Raw genomic sequence first — 19,845 nt, 5'->3', positions numbered from 1 at the left:
TATTCAGGGCCCTTGAACTTTTATTTTATTTTTTAAATCTTTATTGTTGAAAGTATTACATAGGTCCTCCTTTTCCCCTCATTAATCTCTTCCAGCCTGCTCCTGTCCCCCTTCCCCCAGGCCTTCACCACCCCATTGTCTGTGTCCATGGGTTACGCATATATTCATACAAGTTCACTGGTTGATCTCTTCCCACCCACCCTCCATTCTGACAGGTGTGAGGTGATATCTCATTGTCGTTTTGATTTGCATCTCTCAGATGATTAGTGACTTTGAGCATTTTTTCCTATGTCTCTTGGCTTTCTGAGGAACTTTTATTTTTTAGCTCCAGCTTTGTGCCAGGTGTGGAGCTGGGTACTTCCATATACATATCTCATTGCATTTATCTCCAGTGATTCTTCCCCGGGATATTCCTGGTCAGTGTGTGGTCTTTTGCCCCTGATCCTGCATCTACCGAGGAAAGCACAGGGACAGAGATGCTTAGAGCACTCTCTTCTCCATCCCACCTTCCTCCTCTAAAGTCACAGAAGAGAAAGAACAGCCTTCAAGACTTAGGGCCCCAGAATTTCTTCCCAGCTTTGCCTCCTTTCTGGGCAGCATCACAGCGATAGGTTGTCACCCAGAGAGGATGGAGGCGGACCTCTGGACATCAGTGTGGTGTGAATGAAAGAGCCCTGCCTTCAGAGGATGTGGGTTTGGATCTCAGGCCTGCCAGCTTCCAGCTCCAGGGTGACCACTGTGCTGATTGGCCTGCGGCCAAGAAGTTCCTGAGACGTGAGAATTCCAGTGCTAAAGCCTGGAAAGTCCCAGCAAGCTGGGGTGAGCGGGTCGTTAGCCCTGTGGTCTGAACCTTTTCCTCTCCCCATCCGTAGCCAGCAGGTGCATTCCATATTCGGGGAGATACCAAACATCCCTCTGCCTGCTCGCTTTATTGCACTCACTTTTGCATTTCGTTCTCCATTTGCTGCCTGCCTTCCTCCCTGGGATGTTTTCTCTGTGAAGGTGGAGACAAGTCTTCCTCGCTCAGCACCTGACGCTGGGTCCACCCCAGAGGTGATCACAGGTGACTGTTGAGGGACGAGCGATGATGCAACTCTAGGAACCTCAGTTTCCTCCTCTTTGGGGATGACTGCTCTTCGGGTTGTTTCCGAGAATAATGAGCTAGCCCAGCAAGAGCCCCGGGACCCAGTGCACCCCTCTTTCTTCCTTCCCTGTGAATGCATGCAGGTGGCAGGGACAGTTTACTCATCCTTCCCGGATGTGTATACAGCCCAGTCACGTTCAGGCGCCAGGAGACTCGGGTCTCTCTTCTCCAAGAGAAGTTGAGTTATCGTTAATATAAGATAGAAATCAAACCAAATCAGATTATTTTACCTCAGAAGCCAGTTTCAACTGATCCTTTTGAATGGTATAGTTCTATTATTATATATAACTTCAAACTTAATAGAAAAAAATTGATTAAAATATGTGCCCTGTTCATATCCAGCCTGGCTGAATGCCACAAGACACATTAATTGAAAATGAATTTCTGCAAACCCAATCAAGCTCATGAAGATGAAAAATGTACCTTTTTCCCTCCGTCCCTTCATTGATTTTTCATTTTCCCCACTCAGAGCTTCATTTAGCAATTTTTCAGTTTCATTTTGTTGTGGCCTTAATTCATTTCCTTCACTCCCCCCAAAATGAGATAATGTACCATTTTCCTTGTCCTTTTAAAACTGTCCTTTCAGGCTGCATTAGTGCAGGCCTGATTCCGGTGGTGCCGTATTTCTCTCTGCTTTATTGTTATTTCTCAGGGAAAGAGGGTAACTTTATTATTTTTAAAATTCTTACTGCGGTCGTTTTTATGGAGGAGGATGCACTTTAAAACGCATTACTGTGAAATGACAATGTCACAAGACTTGTAAAATAGAATTAAGAGGAACTGTAGGAAAAATTTAAAAACACACATACCTTTTCAGGAGAAAGAGTGTAAAATGTGGGTTATCCCCTTTTTTCATGGAGGGTGGAGGAGGGTCCTGCGTGCTTCCTGTTTTGTTGAGGGAAATGGAGACAACCCTTTGCCAGATCACAAGGGGTTTGGGTTGAAAACGAGGCCCTGTCAGGAGAAGAGGAAGCCGAGGGAGAAGGCGCTAAAGCCTGAGTGAGCTCTGGAAGGTTCCTGCCAGTCCCGGCCCATCCCTGCCCTGGTCAGTTCCCTGGTTCACAGGACCTCTAGGCGTTTTGAAACAATAATGGGGATCCTCGAGTTATTTTCTTGTGAAATTTTCAAGTCATCTCACAGCTTATAATGTCCTGTGAAAAGTCTACAGGGACTCACCATAAAGTGTCCTATTGCTTTACTTTGACCTAGAATTCAGAACCCTGATGATCTCATTCTGATGAGAAGCTTCGGTTGGCATTTCTTCTTTGATGTGTCTAGCAGTGGGAAAAGGATTTGTTTCTTTATCAGCGCGGTTTAAAGCAGGAAGTGTGTCTAAGTGAGGGTCCAGGGGGAGGAGAGAAAAGGCAGGAGTGTTGCTGATAGAGGCTGGGAACTTCCTACCACCACACACCGCCCTCATACCCCGGTTTAGAATAAAAGCACCTGTGGGCTTTTCCTAAAATTAGAATGAAAACGGCAGAAGAGGGTAAAGGGAGGGTAAGTGGTGATAGGAGAGGACTTGGGGTGGTGAATACACAATACAATATACAGATGATACGATGTAGAATTGTGCACCTGGAACCTATATAATTTTATTAACCAATATCACCTCAATAAATTCAATAAATATTTTTTAAAAGTTAGAATGAAAACGAAATAAAACGAATTTCAAAGAAAATAAACAATATCATAAACTTATTAGTAAACAAACAAACAACAAAAAATAACGTAACTCCTAGTATCATACTCCATTCAGTGTGTTTCTGTTTTATGTAAGGCATTTTCCACATACGTGCATGTTATCAGTCACCAGCTGGTAAGAGAAAGCATCCCAGGCACAATTTCTTTAAAAACCATATCAAGTGCTATCTAGCATTTAATACTTATTTGCTGCTGCTATTTCTTATATTTCTTCATTTCTGTCCACATCCCCCACCTCAATATTGAGTTAAGTTTCACGAGTCTTGCACAATTGGGTGCCATTCTCACAGTTCTAATTACAGGCCTGTATCACATTCTGTCGTCCTAACACAAAACAACCTGTGTCCTTCGCATCTGTCACTAATGGAAAAAACCTCCAGGAAGCTGAGAAGCCTTGCAACCTCCAAGGTTGTATGGATCCATACATAACAGGGCTTCACTCAATTTTTGTACAATTTCATTTTGATCTGGTTGACACATAAGCTCTTTTTGAAACAAATCAGGAGGAATCCTTTCACTAGCAATCTATTTCCAAAGCAGTTTATAAAGACGTGTGGATTGATAAGGGTGATTTCGTCTCCTCAGAGAACTGCTCTTTCCTATAAGATAATTGATACACTGGACATTTGTGCCAGGTGGGTTTGCTGTCTCGTGCAAGGGCAAGATGTGAGTAAAGGATGGTAAATGGCAGTGATTGTCCTGAAGGGTTTGCTGGGAGGGCTGAGGGAGAACAGAAGAGGGGACACAAGGCCAGCCTGAGGGACTTGGGAAGACAGGTGAGAGGTGACTGTTGAGTTCTTCATGACAGAGGGAGGTTTCCTGGTGGGGAAGGGGAGGGAGTGTGGCACCAGGCCGTGCAGAGGGATGGAGGTAGGACCATTCTGTGTCCATGGAGTGTTGAGAGGATGGAGTGGCTTTTCTGTAGGATTCATTGTGAGACAGGACAGGCAAGAAACGAAACTGGGGAGATAATAAAGTGAGACCACAGCAGAGGGCTTGATGCCCTGCTAGGAAGTTTGAATATTAGACGCTTGGGTGGGTTTTTAAGGAGGAGAGTGATATTCAGCATCTCTGAGGGTAGAGCCTAGAAGTTGGTTTTTCTGTAAAAGCTCCGCCCAGGTGGTTCCAGGGTGTGGCTGTGGATAAGAGGGGCTGCTTAACTCAGATCGCCTATGCAGGCCACGCAATTGTGACCAATGTGAAGAAAAGCCATTATCAGTCCTAAGAAATTTGAAGACCTCCTCTCCTCCTTAAATATCAAACTGGCCTATAGTCTCAGAGAACTAATATCCTGCATGAGCAATTAGACAGCAAGACATATATTCAGGTTGAGTTACCAAAAACCATGCTCATGAAGACAAAAATTAGAAAAGATTCTATTAACATCTGTTAAAAGGTTCCAGATTCTAACAAGATGGGTTTTTTTCCTTTGTTCTATCAGGGGGTCTACAACTGTATATTTCAATGTAACTATTGCAACAAGATTACCTCCTGGTATAGATAAAGTAGGTGAGGTCTAGAAGGCGAGTGCTTCTCATTTCTCATTTCCCGATGCCCTGATTAGAGCCTGGTAACCTGGGTCATTTACCGCCACCTCGTGACAGGTGGACCTAGGTGCTTCTCCACGAGGTCACATAAACCTGTTGAAGGTCAAATTTGTAAGCTTAAGCACGTCAAAAAGTGAGGGCAAAGGTACCACATGGATTTCACTTACAAGCTGCACAGCACCCTGGATTTTGAGCGGCCCCTGATTTTGAGGGGTTCTTTTGGGAACATGCTCACCTGGGTTCATCAAGTTCTCCAAGAGTCTGTTCCAGAAAGTTCCTCCCCAGAAATCTAGGATGGATTGTTCAGAGATGGGTGGATGGATTCATTGATTGATTCATTCATTGTCTGAGAATGTAAAGGTGACCAAGGTCTTTACTCTCAAGGAGCTCACAGTCTAAGAGGGAGAAATTGCAGTAATGCGGTAGTAGTAGCTAATGTTTTGAGTGTTTATGGTATGCTAGGTGCTTTGTGAGACAATATTTCAAAGCTCTTTGAAGTGGGCAGTCAAAAATAACACCGTTTTCCACACAAAGGTGTGATTTAGCCGTTGTGGCTAAAGAGCCATATTTGGAAGTCAGTTGTTATGTTATCAGACCCGGAAGCATGCAAGTCAGCTTATTTTAGAAGCGTTACCTTCTCACTTGGGAGAGGGCCTGGGATGTGCTCCAAGGGGCAGGCTCCAGGGCAGACTAAGCAGGGATTCACAGTTGGCACCCGTAGGGCAGAAGGGGCCAGCCGCGCCTTGCCTGCCAGTCTTACTGCCCTTCTTTCCTAATCTGAACAAGCAGACCCTGGTCACCGAAGATACGGTACCAGATGCAAGCTTGAGCACCCCAATCCTCCCTGCAGCCTGTCCTTTCTCCCGAGAACCAGGGGCCTCTTTAGAACCAACCCTCTTGCCCCTCAGAACGCTCAGAATTCTCCCCTCAGCTCTCCGCAGACAACATCTTGCCTTGTGTTCATTTCCTTTTTTAAATGAAAATGCTCCCATGAGCTGTTCATTAGGGTGCCCTTACCGCACCTCTTGCTTCTCTTGACTCACAAACCCCTCTGATTACTTCAGAGACAGTGAAACGTGTGTGTGTGTGTGTGTGTGTGTGTGTGTGTGTGTGTGTGAAGTTACTCTCTATGTTATTTTATGTTATTTGATGACATATCACCTCTGACCTTCCTGGAACATTTTAGTTCATTTTAGAACATTTTAGTTCAAACCTATTTTACCTATCATTTAAGATTTGAAAAGCCAACTTTTAAAAACCTTAAACTCTAGAGGAAGGAATGAAAAAGGAACACTATTATAAGGATGATTTTTGAAAAATTTTCCTACAAATGTTGAAGGAAATGTAAACAATATAAGTTTTTTGTTTTGCCCATAATCCTACCCCAACCCCAGACTGATTTAGTTTATCTAACTTCTCTTCCAGCTTTTACTTTCGTCGTTGCAAACTTTTGTTTTTCTCCCCCTCTGGGCTTTTGATAAACACGTTCCCATTTTGCAATATATTTGTTTTTCGTGTTGGTGTAATATATTCCGTCCAGTTGATATCCCGTAATTTATTACCCGCTCCGTTAGTGCTGGACATTAAGGTTATTTCCATTTTCTCTATTATAAGTAATAGGAGCAAGAACATCTTTGTATTTATAACTTTTTTTCCTACATCTGAGTTATATCCTTAGGATAAATTCCCAGGAGTGGGATTAGTGGGTCAAAGGGTACAAACAGCTTTATGGCTCTTAATATTTATTGCTAAATTGCCCAAAGGGTCATTCTAATTTACAATGCCACCTGCAACACATGAGAGTAGCTGTCCCTCCCACCCCTTCCAACACTGATTTCTTTAGTCAGTAGTTTGGAGCAAATTTAATAGGTATTCAAGGGTACCTCATTACTGTTTGAAATTGTTAAGTTCTTTAGTTATGATCAACATTGAACATTTTTCTTAAGTGTGTTTCGTATATTCTATTTTGTAAGGTTTGCTTTCATGTTGGAGGTTTATATTTTTTGACACTGGGTGGAATTTAAAATATTTTATAATGAAAATGTCAAATGCACTTAGGACAGAGAATAATCAATGAAGTTCTCTAGACTCACTACCCAGATTCAACAAATAGTAAAACGTGGCTGTATTTGCTTTATTTGTCTCTTCTTTCCTCCCCCCCCTCATGTAATTATTTTAAAGCAAATCCCAGACATTCTGCATATGTTTCTTATATACTTCACCATGCATCTCTAAAACATGTGGACTTTTTCTTATATAATCATAATACCATCGTCACACTTAACAAAATTAATGATAATTCCTGGGTATCATTGAATAAACCAATCTGTGATAATATTTTTTTTGTGATAATATTTTTTGAAATATCTTTAAAATGTCTTTTACTGATGCTTTGTTCCAATCAGCACACAGAGAAGGTCCGTTACATTTGGTTGTTATGTTTCTAAAGTGTTTTAATCTATAGCCTGCTGCCCTCCTTTTACCCCTACCCCCCTCCCCCGCCAGTTTCACCCCCACCAGGGACATGGAGTTGGTTGTCCTATAAAGGTTCCCACATTCTGGATTTGTCTTTTTCTTTCCTTATTTGCTCTAGAAGCTCTCCTAGATTCAGTTTCAACTTCTTGTGTGTGAGGGGAGGCAAGAATAGTTCACAGTGGTGCTCTGTGATTCATTTTGCATCATTTTAGAACACGCAGTGTGTGGTTGTCCCACTTTTAATGATGCCAAGGTTGATCATGGATTCAGATGGTGACAGCCTGAAGCAGTTATAAAGTTCCTCATCAGCTTTGCCCCTCACACTTTCATCTGTTCATGGTGGTTGCTCGAGTCAGTTGTTTCATGGGGATTGCACAATGGTGATTTTCTCATTTATTCTTTTTCTGTTTTTTGGTGTTTTTTTTTTAAATTTATTATTTTTAACCCATTTATTAACTGGAATTCTTCTGAAAAGTACAACTTTCCCCCTCATAGACTAGGACTTTTTAGTCGTCTCAAAATGCAGTTTGTATAAGAAAGGCAGGATAAATGCTTTATTCTTTCCTCTAAATTGCCAAGTTTGTAAATAAGGGTGTGTGCCCTTTCACTTCCAATGGTGTCCAATGAGTAGTTGCTGTTTTGTTTCTGAAGAATCATAATACACACACACACACACACACACACACACACACACATACACACACACTAGAGGCCCAATGCTCGAAGATTTCGTGCAAGAATGGGCCTTCCTTCCCCTGGCTGCTGGCACCACCTTCACTCTGGCCTGGAGCCGCCTTTCCACCTTCCCATGCTGCCCAGAGGCCCGGAGTGGCTGGGGCAGTGCGGAACGCTGCTTGGCGCCTGTGTACACAAATTAACCCATCTTTGTTGGGTTAATTTGCATATTCACTCCTGATTGGCTGGTGGGCATCGTGAAGGTACGGTCAATTTGCATCTTTCTCTTAAAAAAAATATATATATATATATATTCCATTCAATTCCATTCATTATTCTTTTTGATGCTCAAATTGTCCCAACCTTGGCCCAGGGAAAACCTTTCATGTCCTAGTTTTCAAGCATAACAAGGTGTTTGGGTTCATTTAATATATTTTTGCCCCGTGAAGAGGGCCATTCCTTCAAGATGTCCTGTGTCTTTTTGGTGAAGAATGGTATTTAAAGACCACAATCTGCATATATTATGTGTTTATTGTTATTGTTTCTAAGTTTTCTCCATGGAAAAAGTTAGGAAATGCATATTTAACAAAAGAAAATAAAAGATTATGTGTTCCTACTGATATTTTTATTTCAAATTTAATAAAACCCTTTTTACTTCTTTGATTTCATACTTGTATTTCTTTCTCTTACACTAAAAGTCTTGATTCCAAATATAAAATACTGGCAGCCCAATGCACGAAATTTGTGCAAGAGGCTTGGCCCTCACAGCCCCGACTTCGTCTGGAAGGTTGTCCGGACAATCATTCTGCTGTTCAGTCTAACTAGCATATTAGCTCTTTATTATATAGCTCTTTATTATATAGGATGTTTAACAATATATTAATTTAAAAATAACAATACTGATATTACTACTAACAATTTTCCTAGTGAATGAGAGATTTTTTTTGCAATTCTGTTTATCTTTAGAATACATTTCACTAAAAAATATAGTCAAATTATCTTGTTAAAATGCTTGAATTAATTATTTTCATCAATTTAATATACAGTTAAGTTCCTTTATTTTCAGTTTGTTTTCAGGTTTTAGGGTTCACTTATTTTGTCCATTTTGGTTTAGTTTTATTTTTTGAATCTGTAAAATATGCTTTCAAAATTAAACCTATGTAATATAGTTTTATCAGAAAAGTCTTTGTTCTGTGTCCTCTATCTAATTTTCTCCCCTTCCCTACGGCAACTATTTTTTAATAATTCAGATTTGTTTTTATCTTTGCAGTATGTCTTTTTGCAAATATGTATGCATTCATATATCCTCACCTATTTTACACCAATGCTCGCGGACCATGTATTCCTTATAATACACCAGATCAGTGTTTCAGAGATCTTCATTGTTCTTGAAGGTTAGATAGACATCCAGTGCTAAGATGCACCATGGTTTATTTAACCAGCCACTTATTGATAGAGTTTTGTTTTCTAAAAAAACAAAATCCTGTTTAAGTCATTTCATATTTTGGCCAATATGTCTTCAAAATCTATTTTTAGAAATGGAATTGCTGCCCTGGCTGGTGTGTTCCGTGGTTAGAGTGTTGGACCACACACGGAAGGGTCACAGGTTCAATTCTGGTCAAGGGCACATACCTGGGTTGCAAGTTTGATCCCAGGCCCCTGTTTGGGTGTGTGTGGGAGGCAGCCAATCCATGTGTTTCTCTCACATCGATGTCTCTCTCTCTCTCTCTCTCTCTCTCTCTCTCCCTCCCTCCCTCCCTCCCTCCCTTCCCCTCCTTCCTTCCCTCCCACTTTCTCTAAAAAGCAATGAAAAAAATATCCTCAGTGAGGATTAACAAAAAAAAGAAAGAAATAGAATTGTTGAGTCAAAGGGTAGATGCAATTATATTTTTGTACTTTTTATAGGAATTGTGTCATTTTGCATTGAGAGGGACTTTAAAAACAATTTTGCAAATGTTCAAATTTAATATACAAGATTGTTTGAAAATTAGTGCATTCTTCAAAATCATAATGAACTTAATGATCCTGCACGCTATTCTCACTAGTTTCTGAGTCACGACCGGGTACGCAGTACCCTGGTTCATGCTTTAGGCATCTGTGGTTTGTCTATGGAGACATGATATGTGAAAGAAGAGCAAAGAGGAGTCCAAGAGAGAATATATGTATCAAAAAGCAAAGGTGAAAGCCCAGCTCAAGCCCGTCTCTTTAGGGAGCCTTCCCCGCTCACCCCAGGCCACAGGAGTCCCCAGTCCTCTGAGCTTCCTTAGCAGTTTGAGTGACAGTTGCCCTTTCCCCAGACCAAAATTTTTGACACCTGGTTGAGCGAATATGAAGCACTAATAGGAATAACAGAGCTGCATGTTTGACATGCTGGGAACCTCATATATTTAAACTGAAGAATTATTTTATGTAGAGTCGTATTTGCATTTCCCAAAGCATGTTCTGTGGGATGGTAATAAGGGTAACACGGCAAAATCAGTGTGACTAGGTTAGGTTACACACACCTAATGACATGCGACTCCAAAATCATGTCTGATGTCCCAGGCTTACCTGGGGACGGAATTCCCTTTTCACGGAGCTTCTCATGTTCATACAGTTCCATTGAACACACAGAACCAATGGATAGGCCTTGTTTAAATGAAAACCAAAGGCATCTCTTCCAGTGGATTAACCTGTACAGTTCTGTAATTTTGACTAACAATCTTCAATTTGTTTTCTTTCCAGATTGAATCATTAAAGAAAAAGGTGCAACAGAAGCAGCTCTTAATATTGCAGCTTTTAGAAAAGATATCTTTCTTAGAAGGAGAGGTAAGACGCTGTTTCTTTAAGCTGGTGTGTCTTCCCTGCCATTACATTTTATGTTGCTGAGCCTACCGTCGACACTTAATTAAAAATATGGCTACTTCCTGGCCTTATAAAACGGATTGAAGGTTAACTGCCAGCGCTGAACATGAGCTCTGACAGCTAGTTTTTCTTTGCCACCTGGCTCTCCTCAGCCCCGCCTGCCGCTCACCTCTGATTTCGGCTCTAATTTTTCTTGTTCAAGAATTTCCTTAGCAAACCTGATAAGCTTTTGAATAATACTGATCACTGCCCACGCTTGTATAGTGCTTCATAATTTGCGAAGTATTTTCGCATACATTCCTCACACAATTCTCTCAGCAGCTCTAAGCAAGGCAAGAGCAGGATTGTTATCTTTATATTAACCAACTTTTATTTTTTAAAAAAAAAAACACGCGGCTCTAATTTTTCTTGTTCAAGAATTTCCTTAGCAAACCTGATAAGCTTTTGAATAATACTGATCACTGCCCACGCTTGTATAGTGCTTCATAATTTGCGAAGTATTTTCGCATACATTCCTCACACAATTCTCTCAGCAGCTCTAAGCAAGGCAAGAGCAGGATTGTTATCTTTGCATTAACCAACGTTTATTTTTTTTAAAACATCTTTTTATTGATTTCAGAGAGGAAGGGATAGGGAGAGAGAGAGAGAAACATCAATGATGAGAGAGAATCATTGATTGGCTGCCTCCTGCACACCCCCTATTGGGGATTAAGCCCACAACCCAGGCATGTGCCCTTGACCGGAATCGAACCCGGGGCCCTTCAGTCCGCAGGCTGATGCTCTATCCACTGAGCCAAATCAGCTAGAGCTTAACCAATTTTTAAAGAGGAGAAACAGGGAAGGCAGGTGCTTTGCTCAGGATCATCCAGCTCAGTAACGCCAGAGCTGGGTGGAGAGATGGGCTCTCAATCCAGTGTTCTAGGAAACCAAGTCACCACGTTTTAGCGGTGACTTCATTTCACCTGCAACTTTAAAGCTATTTAGTATTGCTGACTTTCTGGCTTTTTGAAAGTCATTTTGGGATTTTGTATAGGTTCCAGAGAAGGAAATTATAGAGTTGGAAAAAAAAAATTGAGGGCTTAGGTATTAACTGGAGGAGAAGCCAAAATTTGTTTGCTCTGAAGAGTATGTATTAAGAGCTTGGCATTGAGCCTCTTCCTTCTGAACCTCCATGAATCTCGCCTTGTCTGACTCTTCATTATAGTCCTTCCCCCGGGACAGCCCAGGGGAGGATGAAGTAAGGGGCCAGGAAAGAAGAGGCATTTATTAAGCACCTCGTACTCACTGGGCACTGTTAATTACTTTCTATATCCTTTGTATAACATTGACGTTGAGTGGGATCAGACTTCTGCTTCCTATTAGCTGGGTGATGCTGGGGAAAGTTTCTTATAAAGTGGGAATGTTAACTGCATCTACATTCGTGCGTGCGTGCGTGCGTGCATGTGTGTGTGTGTGCGTGCGTGTGTGTGTGTGTCAGTAAATTCATTGTGCCTTCCTCTCCCTTCATTCTCACCCCTTGAGGCAATCCTTGTTAACGTGTGTGTGTGTGTGTGTGTGTGTGTGTGTGGGCGGGCGTGTGTGTGTGTGTGTGTGTGACTGTGCAGCGAGATGCATAGAGAGTGCCTGGCAGGTACTGAGCACTTGTTAACCTGTAACTTGTTAGTGTTGTTCTTCTTTATTGAGAGGATGCCCAGAGAGTTAGATTATATTTTCCCCCATTTTATAGAAGGGGAAATTGAGGTTTAGGTGCATTAAGGAACATGCCCAATGTGGCGGAAGAGATGGGTAAGCCTGGGTTCAAAGCCTGAGCTCTTAACCAGTATGTTTGTCGGGGTGGTGAGCTGGGTCTTCATTTACTCCGTTTTGGAGGGACTGCCTACAAAAGTCACAACCAGCAGTCCCTTCGTGTCCCTGGGGCCCTGGTAGCAGATTCAAGGCCCAGGAATCTCAGTGTCCTGACAGCTGTGTCAATAGATACTTGCCCCGTGCCATTCCTGCCTCCTCCTCCGCAGTCACTGGGTCCAGCTCCAGCCCTGTGAACGGGCATTCCTGTTGTGAAGACTGCCCTCTGAAATCAGCTCCCGTGAGGGGATCACACGTGCCCAGCGAGAGTCAGGGAGTGAGTGTCGCAGTGGAAGCTCATGGTCTAGAGAGAGGGTGGTTACAGGAGAGAAGAGGGAAATGCTGGCAGGAGAGACAGTGCCCAGCAGCCTCCCCCTCCTCCTCCCCTGGCCGGGCTATCTCTCAGATCCAAAGGAGAGAGAATCCTTTTCTGAATAGCTAAGGAGAGAGGATGTGGGTGATTCTTAGGTCACAGGAGTAGGTGGTTTCAGGGTGATTCACACTCAGGACCCGTTGTCATGGTGATGCATTGACAGGTCATTAGCATTATGGGAAATGAATATGTTCCTTATTACTATTCCACCATATGTAGTTGGACCATGTAGAGGTTTCATCTCCTGGGACATGAGAGAGTGAGTCTGAGTGCTTGGTTTTCCTCTCTCGGCTGTGTGACTAGCTCAGGGTGTTGCAGACACACTGCTGACTGTTGCTTCCTTGCTCATTGTGTGTGACCACTAATGCCATGGAATTGCTGCCCCTTTCTACCTGGCTGTATGACTACCAAGGCCAACCAGTCTTTCCATGGGCCCTGATGTGCTGGGACGACCTGACTTACAATTAATTCCTTTTGTTATTCTTTCCTACTTAACACAGAAATTTTATAAGCACACATATAATGAGCTAGGGGCCCAGTGCACGAATTCGTGTACCTTGAAAGGAATTGTGGGCCGCAAGGCTGCGGTGCGCACAGGGGCGGGTCTCGGCCCATCCTCTGCACCCCCGCCCAGCCCCTCCCGTTGTGGCCCCGTTCCCCTGTCTGCTGGCAGCCCTACTCCCGCTGCTGCTGCTCCCATGCACAGATGGCGCCGGCCCCATTTGCACCCTCTGATGGTGCGGAGTGATTGGGGCCGGCACCAGCAGCAGGTGCAAGTGGGACCAGCGCCATCAGTGGGTGCGAGCGGTGACTGCTGCCCCGATCACCCCTCAAGAGCTCGGGGAAGTAGAGAAGCCCTCAGGGGTGATCGGGGCCGGCAGCCACTGATGGTGCCAAGTGATCAGGACTGGAACCGGGCGCCAGCAACTGGCGCCCCGCCTTGGTCTGGCACCCCCGCTCACCTGCTGCACCATCCCGCCTTGGCCGACGCCCGCTATGTTCCGCACACGCCCCTTGGTGGTCAGTGTACGTCATAGAGATGGGTTGTTCGGTTGTTCCACCATTCAGTCTATTTGCATATCAGCCTTTTATTATATAGGATACTCTGTAAAAGAAACTATACCACCTTAACTTAGTTCTTAAAATCCATGCAAATTGTCACATCTTATATTCACCCTTCCTTTTTTTAAAAAACTATATTTTTGTACATTTTATATTAACTTTCCTTTTGAGTTACATTATGAACACAGGACATTTCTCAGACTCTTCTTGTTTCCATAGTAATTATTTCCTCCTCCTCCTTGTTTTGTTGCTCAAATTGCCGCCACTCAGCTGGGGAGAGTTCTCCTACCTTAACTACTTTGCCCAGGTGCAGGGTTCCTGACTATGGAGTCATTCTTGCTGCACAGCAACACCACAGTGTTCCAGACCCATCCTCGTTTCTGTCCTGTCCCAGGATGGGACACTGGCGTGTCTCCAAGCAGCTCTGCTTCATTTCAGTGGAGAACTACATTGAAGAATAACTACCTGGCAATTTTTTTAGTAACAGGATTAGGGAAAATGGATATTTTTTTAAGATCATGAGGTCACACCAATATTCTCCAAATTTATCTAATTACATTGCTCTACAATACAGGGTTCTGTTGGGCACTAAGAATATCTTTTATGTTGATCTAGTCCAGTGGTCGGCAAATTCATTAGTCAACAGAGCCAAATATCAACAGTACAACTATTGAAATTTCTTTTGAGAGCCACATTTTATATACGTAACCTCTATAGGTAGGTACATTGTTATTAACTTAATTAGGGTACTCCTAAGGCTTAGGAAGAGCCACACTCAAGGGGCCAAAGAACCGCATGTGGCTCACGAGCAGCAGTTTGCCAACCACTGATCTAGTCTAATACCAGTAATTTTTATACTGTGACTTTTCACCCCATGCCTTAAACCATAATTTTTCTGGTGGTGGTGTTTCAGATCTCTTTGAAAAGTTTTGGTAAACAAATTTGATAAGTTCCTATATTCTGTCTTATTAATAAAGTAGCTACTTTCTTTTAAGGGCCTAATTGCAGACGCTGGAGCCAGACTGCCTAAGTTCAAATCTCAACTCTGCCACTTACTACTTATGTGATCTTGAGCACATTACTTAACTTTGCTCTGTGCCTTGGTTTGCTCATCTATACATGGAAGTCCTCTGTTGGTATGGCATCCTCTCCACAGAGTTGTTACAGAGATTAAATTAGTTAATACTAAGTGATTAGAAAAGTGTATGTGTTTATTATTTCTTCTGTTGTCTAGGTGTCATTGATATATATTTCTTCCTCCTCCTCTTCCTGTCTTCTTCCCCCTTCTTCTCTTAAATAGAGAAATATGGATAATTTTGGTCCCTGAATTCATCATTTGTACTTACTGATGCTTATGCAATTCCCACCCCAACCAGATCCCCCAAAATTTGTCTAGCCAAGCCCCACTAGACTGCATTTTCATCAACTGATTCAAATCTTCCTGATACAAAAATATGCCCATTCTTTTTCCAAACAAATGTTTATTTGCTTACCTCTTGAAGAAGAAATATCCCATTTCCTGTTTTTGATATAGAAGATATTCTCAAAATAAAATTCCAAGCATACATCTTCATTAGGTTGGTAAGCTTTCTGAAATTCTACATAAATCCCATTTTATATATTTTTTTCTGCTGGAAATCCTACATGTACAGCTACATTGAAAAGTCAGAGGGAAGGATTCGAATGTCTTGGTTTGGTCCATCCTGCATTTAATGTGTACTGTGTGGTCCATAAACCTCTCCACGTGTCTGTTGTGCATTCCTGGGACTCATTAATTTCCCCGTGTACCAGTGGGCAGCAGCCCCAGGCAGCAGGGCTCCATGCACGCCCTTTATTGGGCACACGTTCTTGTTTAGTGTGTGTGCTACAGCCTCGCTGCTTGTTTCCCGGGCCTGAGGGAGTCGGGGGAGGTGGTGGCTGCCCCGCATTTGTCACATAATTTCCAAAAGACTGTCAAAAGGTGCCATACCAGTGCCTTCCTTCCTGGAAGACACCCAGCCTCCAGAGCCGCCGGATGGTATGCATTTCACATCTAAACGCAAGGTGGTGGTATTTGAAAGCAGGAAAACCCTGGAACTTGATCCTGGATCCTAAAAGCAACCTCTTAAGCGCACAAGCCAGGCGGCAGTCTGAGCTGCTCTTGTCGGTCCAGTTTAGTGGCATTCTGACTGGGAGCAGCAGACAGTCTGTGTTTTCCTGTGTCGGGTCCTGTCCATTTTACTTTTAAGTAGTTCTTAAATATGCCCCTCCCTTTACAACTTCCCTTGTACTACCCATAAACCTCTCCACGTGTCTGTTGTGCATTCCTGGGACTCATTAATTTCCCCGTGTACCAGTGGGCAGCAGCCCCAGGCAGCAGGGCTCCATGCACGCCCTTTATTGGACACACATTCTTGTTTAGTGTGTGTGCTACAGCCTTGCTGCTTGTTTCTCTGGCCTGAGGGAGTCAGGGGAGGTGGTGGCTGCCCCACATTTGTCACATAACTTCCAAAAGACTGTCAAAAGGTGCCATACCAGGCCCTTTCTTCCTGGAAGACACCCAGCCTCCAGAGCCGCTGGATGGTATGCATTTCACATCTAAACGCAAGGTGGTGGTATTTGAAAGCAGGAAACCCTGGAACTTGATCCTGGATAGAAGCAACCACCTCTTAAGCGCACAGGCCAGGCGGCAGTCTGAGCTGCTCTTGTCGGTCCAGTTTAGTCGAATTCTGCAAGACTGGGAGCAGCAGGCAGCCTGTGTTTTCCTGTGTTGGGTCCTGTCCATTTTATTTTTAAGTAGTTCTTAAATCTGCCCCTCCCTTTACAGCTTCCTTTGTACTACCCAGGTTCAGGCTCTCACCATCTTTTCTTTTTCCCTCGTCAACCTTATTATATATTAATTTATGTAAATAAACTGCATCTATTGAAAGTGCATAATGATGGATGTTAACTAGACTTACTGTGGGGATCATTTAGCAATATACACAAAGATCAAATCATTATGCTGTATATCTGGAACTAATATGTTATATGTCATTATGCTTTACTACAAAAATGAAGTGTATAATGCGATGGGTTTTGACAGTCATGTATACCTGTGAAACCACCACCACATCAAGAAAGAGAACATTCCCATCACTCCCCAGCCAGCTACTCTGTTTCCCTTGTCAGTCTTTCTTGCTAGGCAATCACTTTTTTTTTCCCCCAAGGAGGGGACACTTTTGTCACTCTGACCTGTTTGCATTTTATATAAGTGGAATCATATGGCATGTACTCTTTTGTGTCTGGCTTCTTTCACTCAGCATAATGATTTCAGATGTATTGCAGGGTGGCAGTCCATGGTATGAATATAGCACAATGTATTTATCCATTCACTTGTTGATAAACATTTGCATTGTTTCCAGTTGGGGCTATTTTGAAGAAAGCTGCTATGAACATTACTGTACAAATCATTATGTGGACATGTTTTTTCCTCCTGTGTAAATTCCTAGGTCAAATAACTGCATTGTAGATGTAGGTTTAACTTTTAAAGAAACTGTCAAACAGGTTGGTAAAGGGGTTGTAATATTTTCTATTCCCACCAGCAGTTGGAGGGCTCCAGTTTCTGCACATCCTCAGTCTGACTGAGTATTGTCAGTCTTTTTAATTTAGCCATTTTAGAGGTTATGTGGTGGTATCTCTGTGATTTTTATTTGCATTTTGTGGTCACTAGGGATGTTGAGCATCTTTTAAAATGCGTATTGGCCATTTATATATCTATATTTAAGGTGTCTGTTCAAACCTTTTGCCCATTATTTTATTGAGTCTTTAGTTTTCTTTATTATTGTGTTAGGTGTACTTTGTATACTCTGGATACCAGCTCTTTATCAGATAAATGTATTGTGAACATTTTTTCTCATTCCATTTGCTTTGTCACTTTCTGGATATATTTTGAAGGTATTTTTGTTTAGGTTTTTATTTTTTATAAAGTTCAATTTATCTTTTTTTTTCTTTTTTGGTATCTCTGTGATTTTTATTTGCATTTTGTGGTCACTAGGGATGTTGAGCATCTTTTAAAATGCGTATTGGCCATTTATATATCTATATTTAAGGTGTCTGTTCAAACCTTTTGCCCATTATTTTATTGAGTCTTTAGTTTTCTTTATTATTGTGTTAGGTGTACTTTGTATACTCTGGATACCAGCTCTTTATCAGATAAATGTATTGTGAACATTTTTTCTCATTCCATTTGCTTTGTCACTTTCTGGATATATTTTGAAGGTGTTTTTGTTTAGGTTCAATTTATCTTTTTTTTTTCTTTTATAGCTTATGCTTTTTGCCTCCTATGAAATCTTTGTCTACTACAAGGTTGCAGAAATTTTCTCCTATGACTTCCTCTAAAAATGTCATAGTTTTTGCTTTTTAATTTAGACCTGTGATCCTTTTGGAATTCATTTTAGTGTTTTGTATGGAGTGTAAGGATTGGTGATTTTCCACCACCTAGATACCCACCTGTTTCCTTTCAGTATCTCTTTAATTCTTGATACTGATAATCTGTGCCACCCTCCTTCCCTGCCCTCCTCTTCTTTGATCATTCTAGCTATTGGGTTACCAACTTTGTTGATTTTTTTTTTTAATTAAAATGACTTTTAGTTTTATTGATTTCCTTTATTGTCTGTTTTCTATTTTATTGAGTTTTGCTCTGATATTCATTATTCCCTCCCTTCTAATTATTTTGGTATTACTTTGCTCTTCATTTTCTAGCTTCTTGAGGTGGACCTTAGGTCATTGGTTATAGACCTCTCTTTTAATATAAGCCTTTAAAGCTATAAATGTCTCTCTAAGCTCTGCTCAGCTACCATCCCACAAGCTTCGATATGATGTATTTTCATTATCATCCAGTTCAAAATATGTTCTAATTTTCTTTGAGAGTCTTCTGTGACTTATGCATTATTTAGAAGTGTGTTATTTAACTTCCAAATAGTTGAGGGGTGTGTGGTTGGGTTTTTTTTTGTTGTTGTTGTTTGTTTGTTTTTAGATATCTTATAGTTTTTGGTTTCTAATTTAATCATTATGGTCAGAGAACATGCTTTGTATGGTTTTAATTCTTTTAAATTTATTGAGACTTGTTTTATGACCCAACAGATGGTTTCTCTCGGTTAAATATTGTGAAAAGAGTGTATCCTGCTGTTTTTGTGTGTGTTCTATAAATATCAATTAGATTTAGGTGGTTAATAATATTGCTTAGATTATTTATATTTTCCTGGTTTTTTGACATAATTGTCCTATCAGTTGCTGAAAGGGGTTCTGAAATGTGTAGCCATGGTTTTAGGCCATCCATTTCTTCCTTTAATCTGTTATTTTTGACGGCATGTATTTTGAAGCTCTGTCAATAGGTACATACACATTTTTTATTGTTATGTCTTGGTGATGAATTAACCTATTCATTATTATGAAATGTTGGTCACTACCTTTGTTCATATTCTTTGTCTTGAAGTCTATTTTATCTGCTATCAATATAGCCAGTCCTGCCCTCTCATGTTTAGCGTTTGCATGGTATATATTTTTCATCCACTTATTTTCAACTGAATTGTACCTCTATATTTAAAGTGCATCTCTTATAGACAATATGAAGTTGGGTCTTGCTTTTTTATACATTCTAATAGTCTCTGACTTTTCATTGGAGTATATAGTCCATTGATATTTAATTATTCTGATATTGTTGGATTTAGGTCTACCATTTTATTATTTGTTTTTTATTCCCTTTGTTTCTGTTTGTTTTGCTTCCCATTTCCTTTCAATGATTTCAGTAGTTTTTAGAATTCCATTTCAATTTATCAACTGGAATGTTGCTGTGTGTCTTTTCTCTAATAGTGATTGCTCTAGGTATTAAAATATACATAATTAAGTGTTCCCAGTCCACTTAGAGGTAATATTGTACCACTTCCTGTGAAATGTAGAAATTTTGCAATGATATAGGACCATTTACCCCTCCCCCTGCTGTTACAATTATTATATGTATTGAATCTATATACATTATAAACCCACAATATATTGTTGTAATTTTTGCTTTAAAAATCATATGTATTTTAAAGAGATTAAGAGAAAATATAATGCAACCATTAAAATGTTTATAACAGGAAATGCTTATATAAATGAAAATAACGAAGTACAAAAGTATGTATAATATAATCTACTTACATATGAGAGAACAGGGGAGAACG

At 41.2% G+C, this 19,845-nt stretch overlaps 1 protein-coding gene across 1 annotated transcript in view; it reads left to right on the top strand.

Moving 5' to 3' along the window:
* MYZAP (myocardial zonula adherens protein) overlaps positions 1-19,845 on the top strand; it is a 72,540-nt gene that overhangs the window by 40,807 nt on the left and 11,888 nt on the right. The window contains exon 10 of the mRNA XM_005866999.2: positions 10,267-10,350. Within this exon, the coding sequence (XP_005867061.1) occupies positions 10,267-10,350 (84 nt within the window). The remainder of the gene's footprint in view (positions 1-10,266; positions 10,351-19,845) is intronic.

This window comes from Myotis brandtii, unplaced genomic scaffold (assembly GCF_000412655.1).
Source record: "Myotis brandtii unplaced genomic scaffold, ASM41265v1 scaffold242, whole genome shotgun sequence".
In the NCBI taxonomy this organism is placed as follows: domain Eukaryota; kingdom Metazoa; phylum Chordata; class Mammalia; order Chiroptera; family Vespertilionidae; genus Myotis; species Myotis brandtii.
Note: the sequence above shows the minus strand (reverse complement) of the source record. Positions and strands in the feature narration are given on the sequence as shown.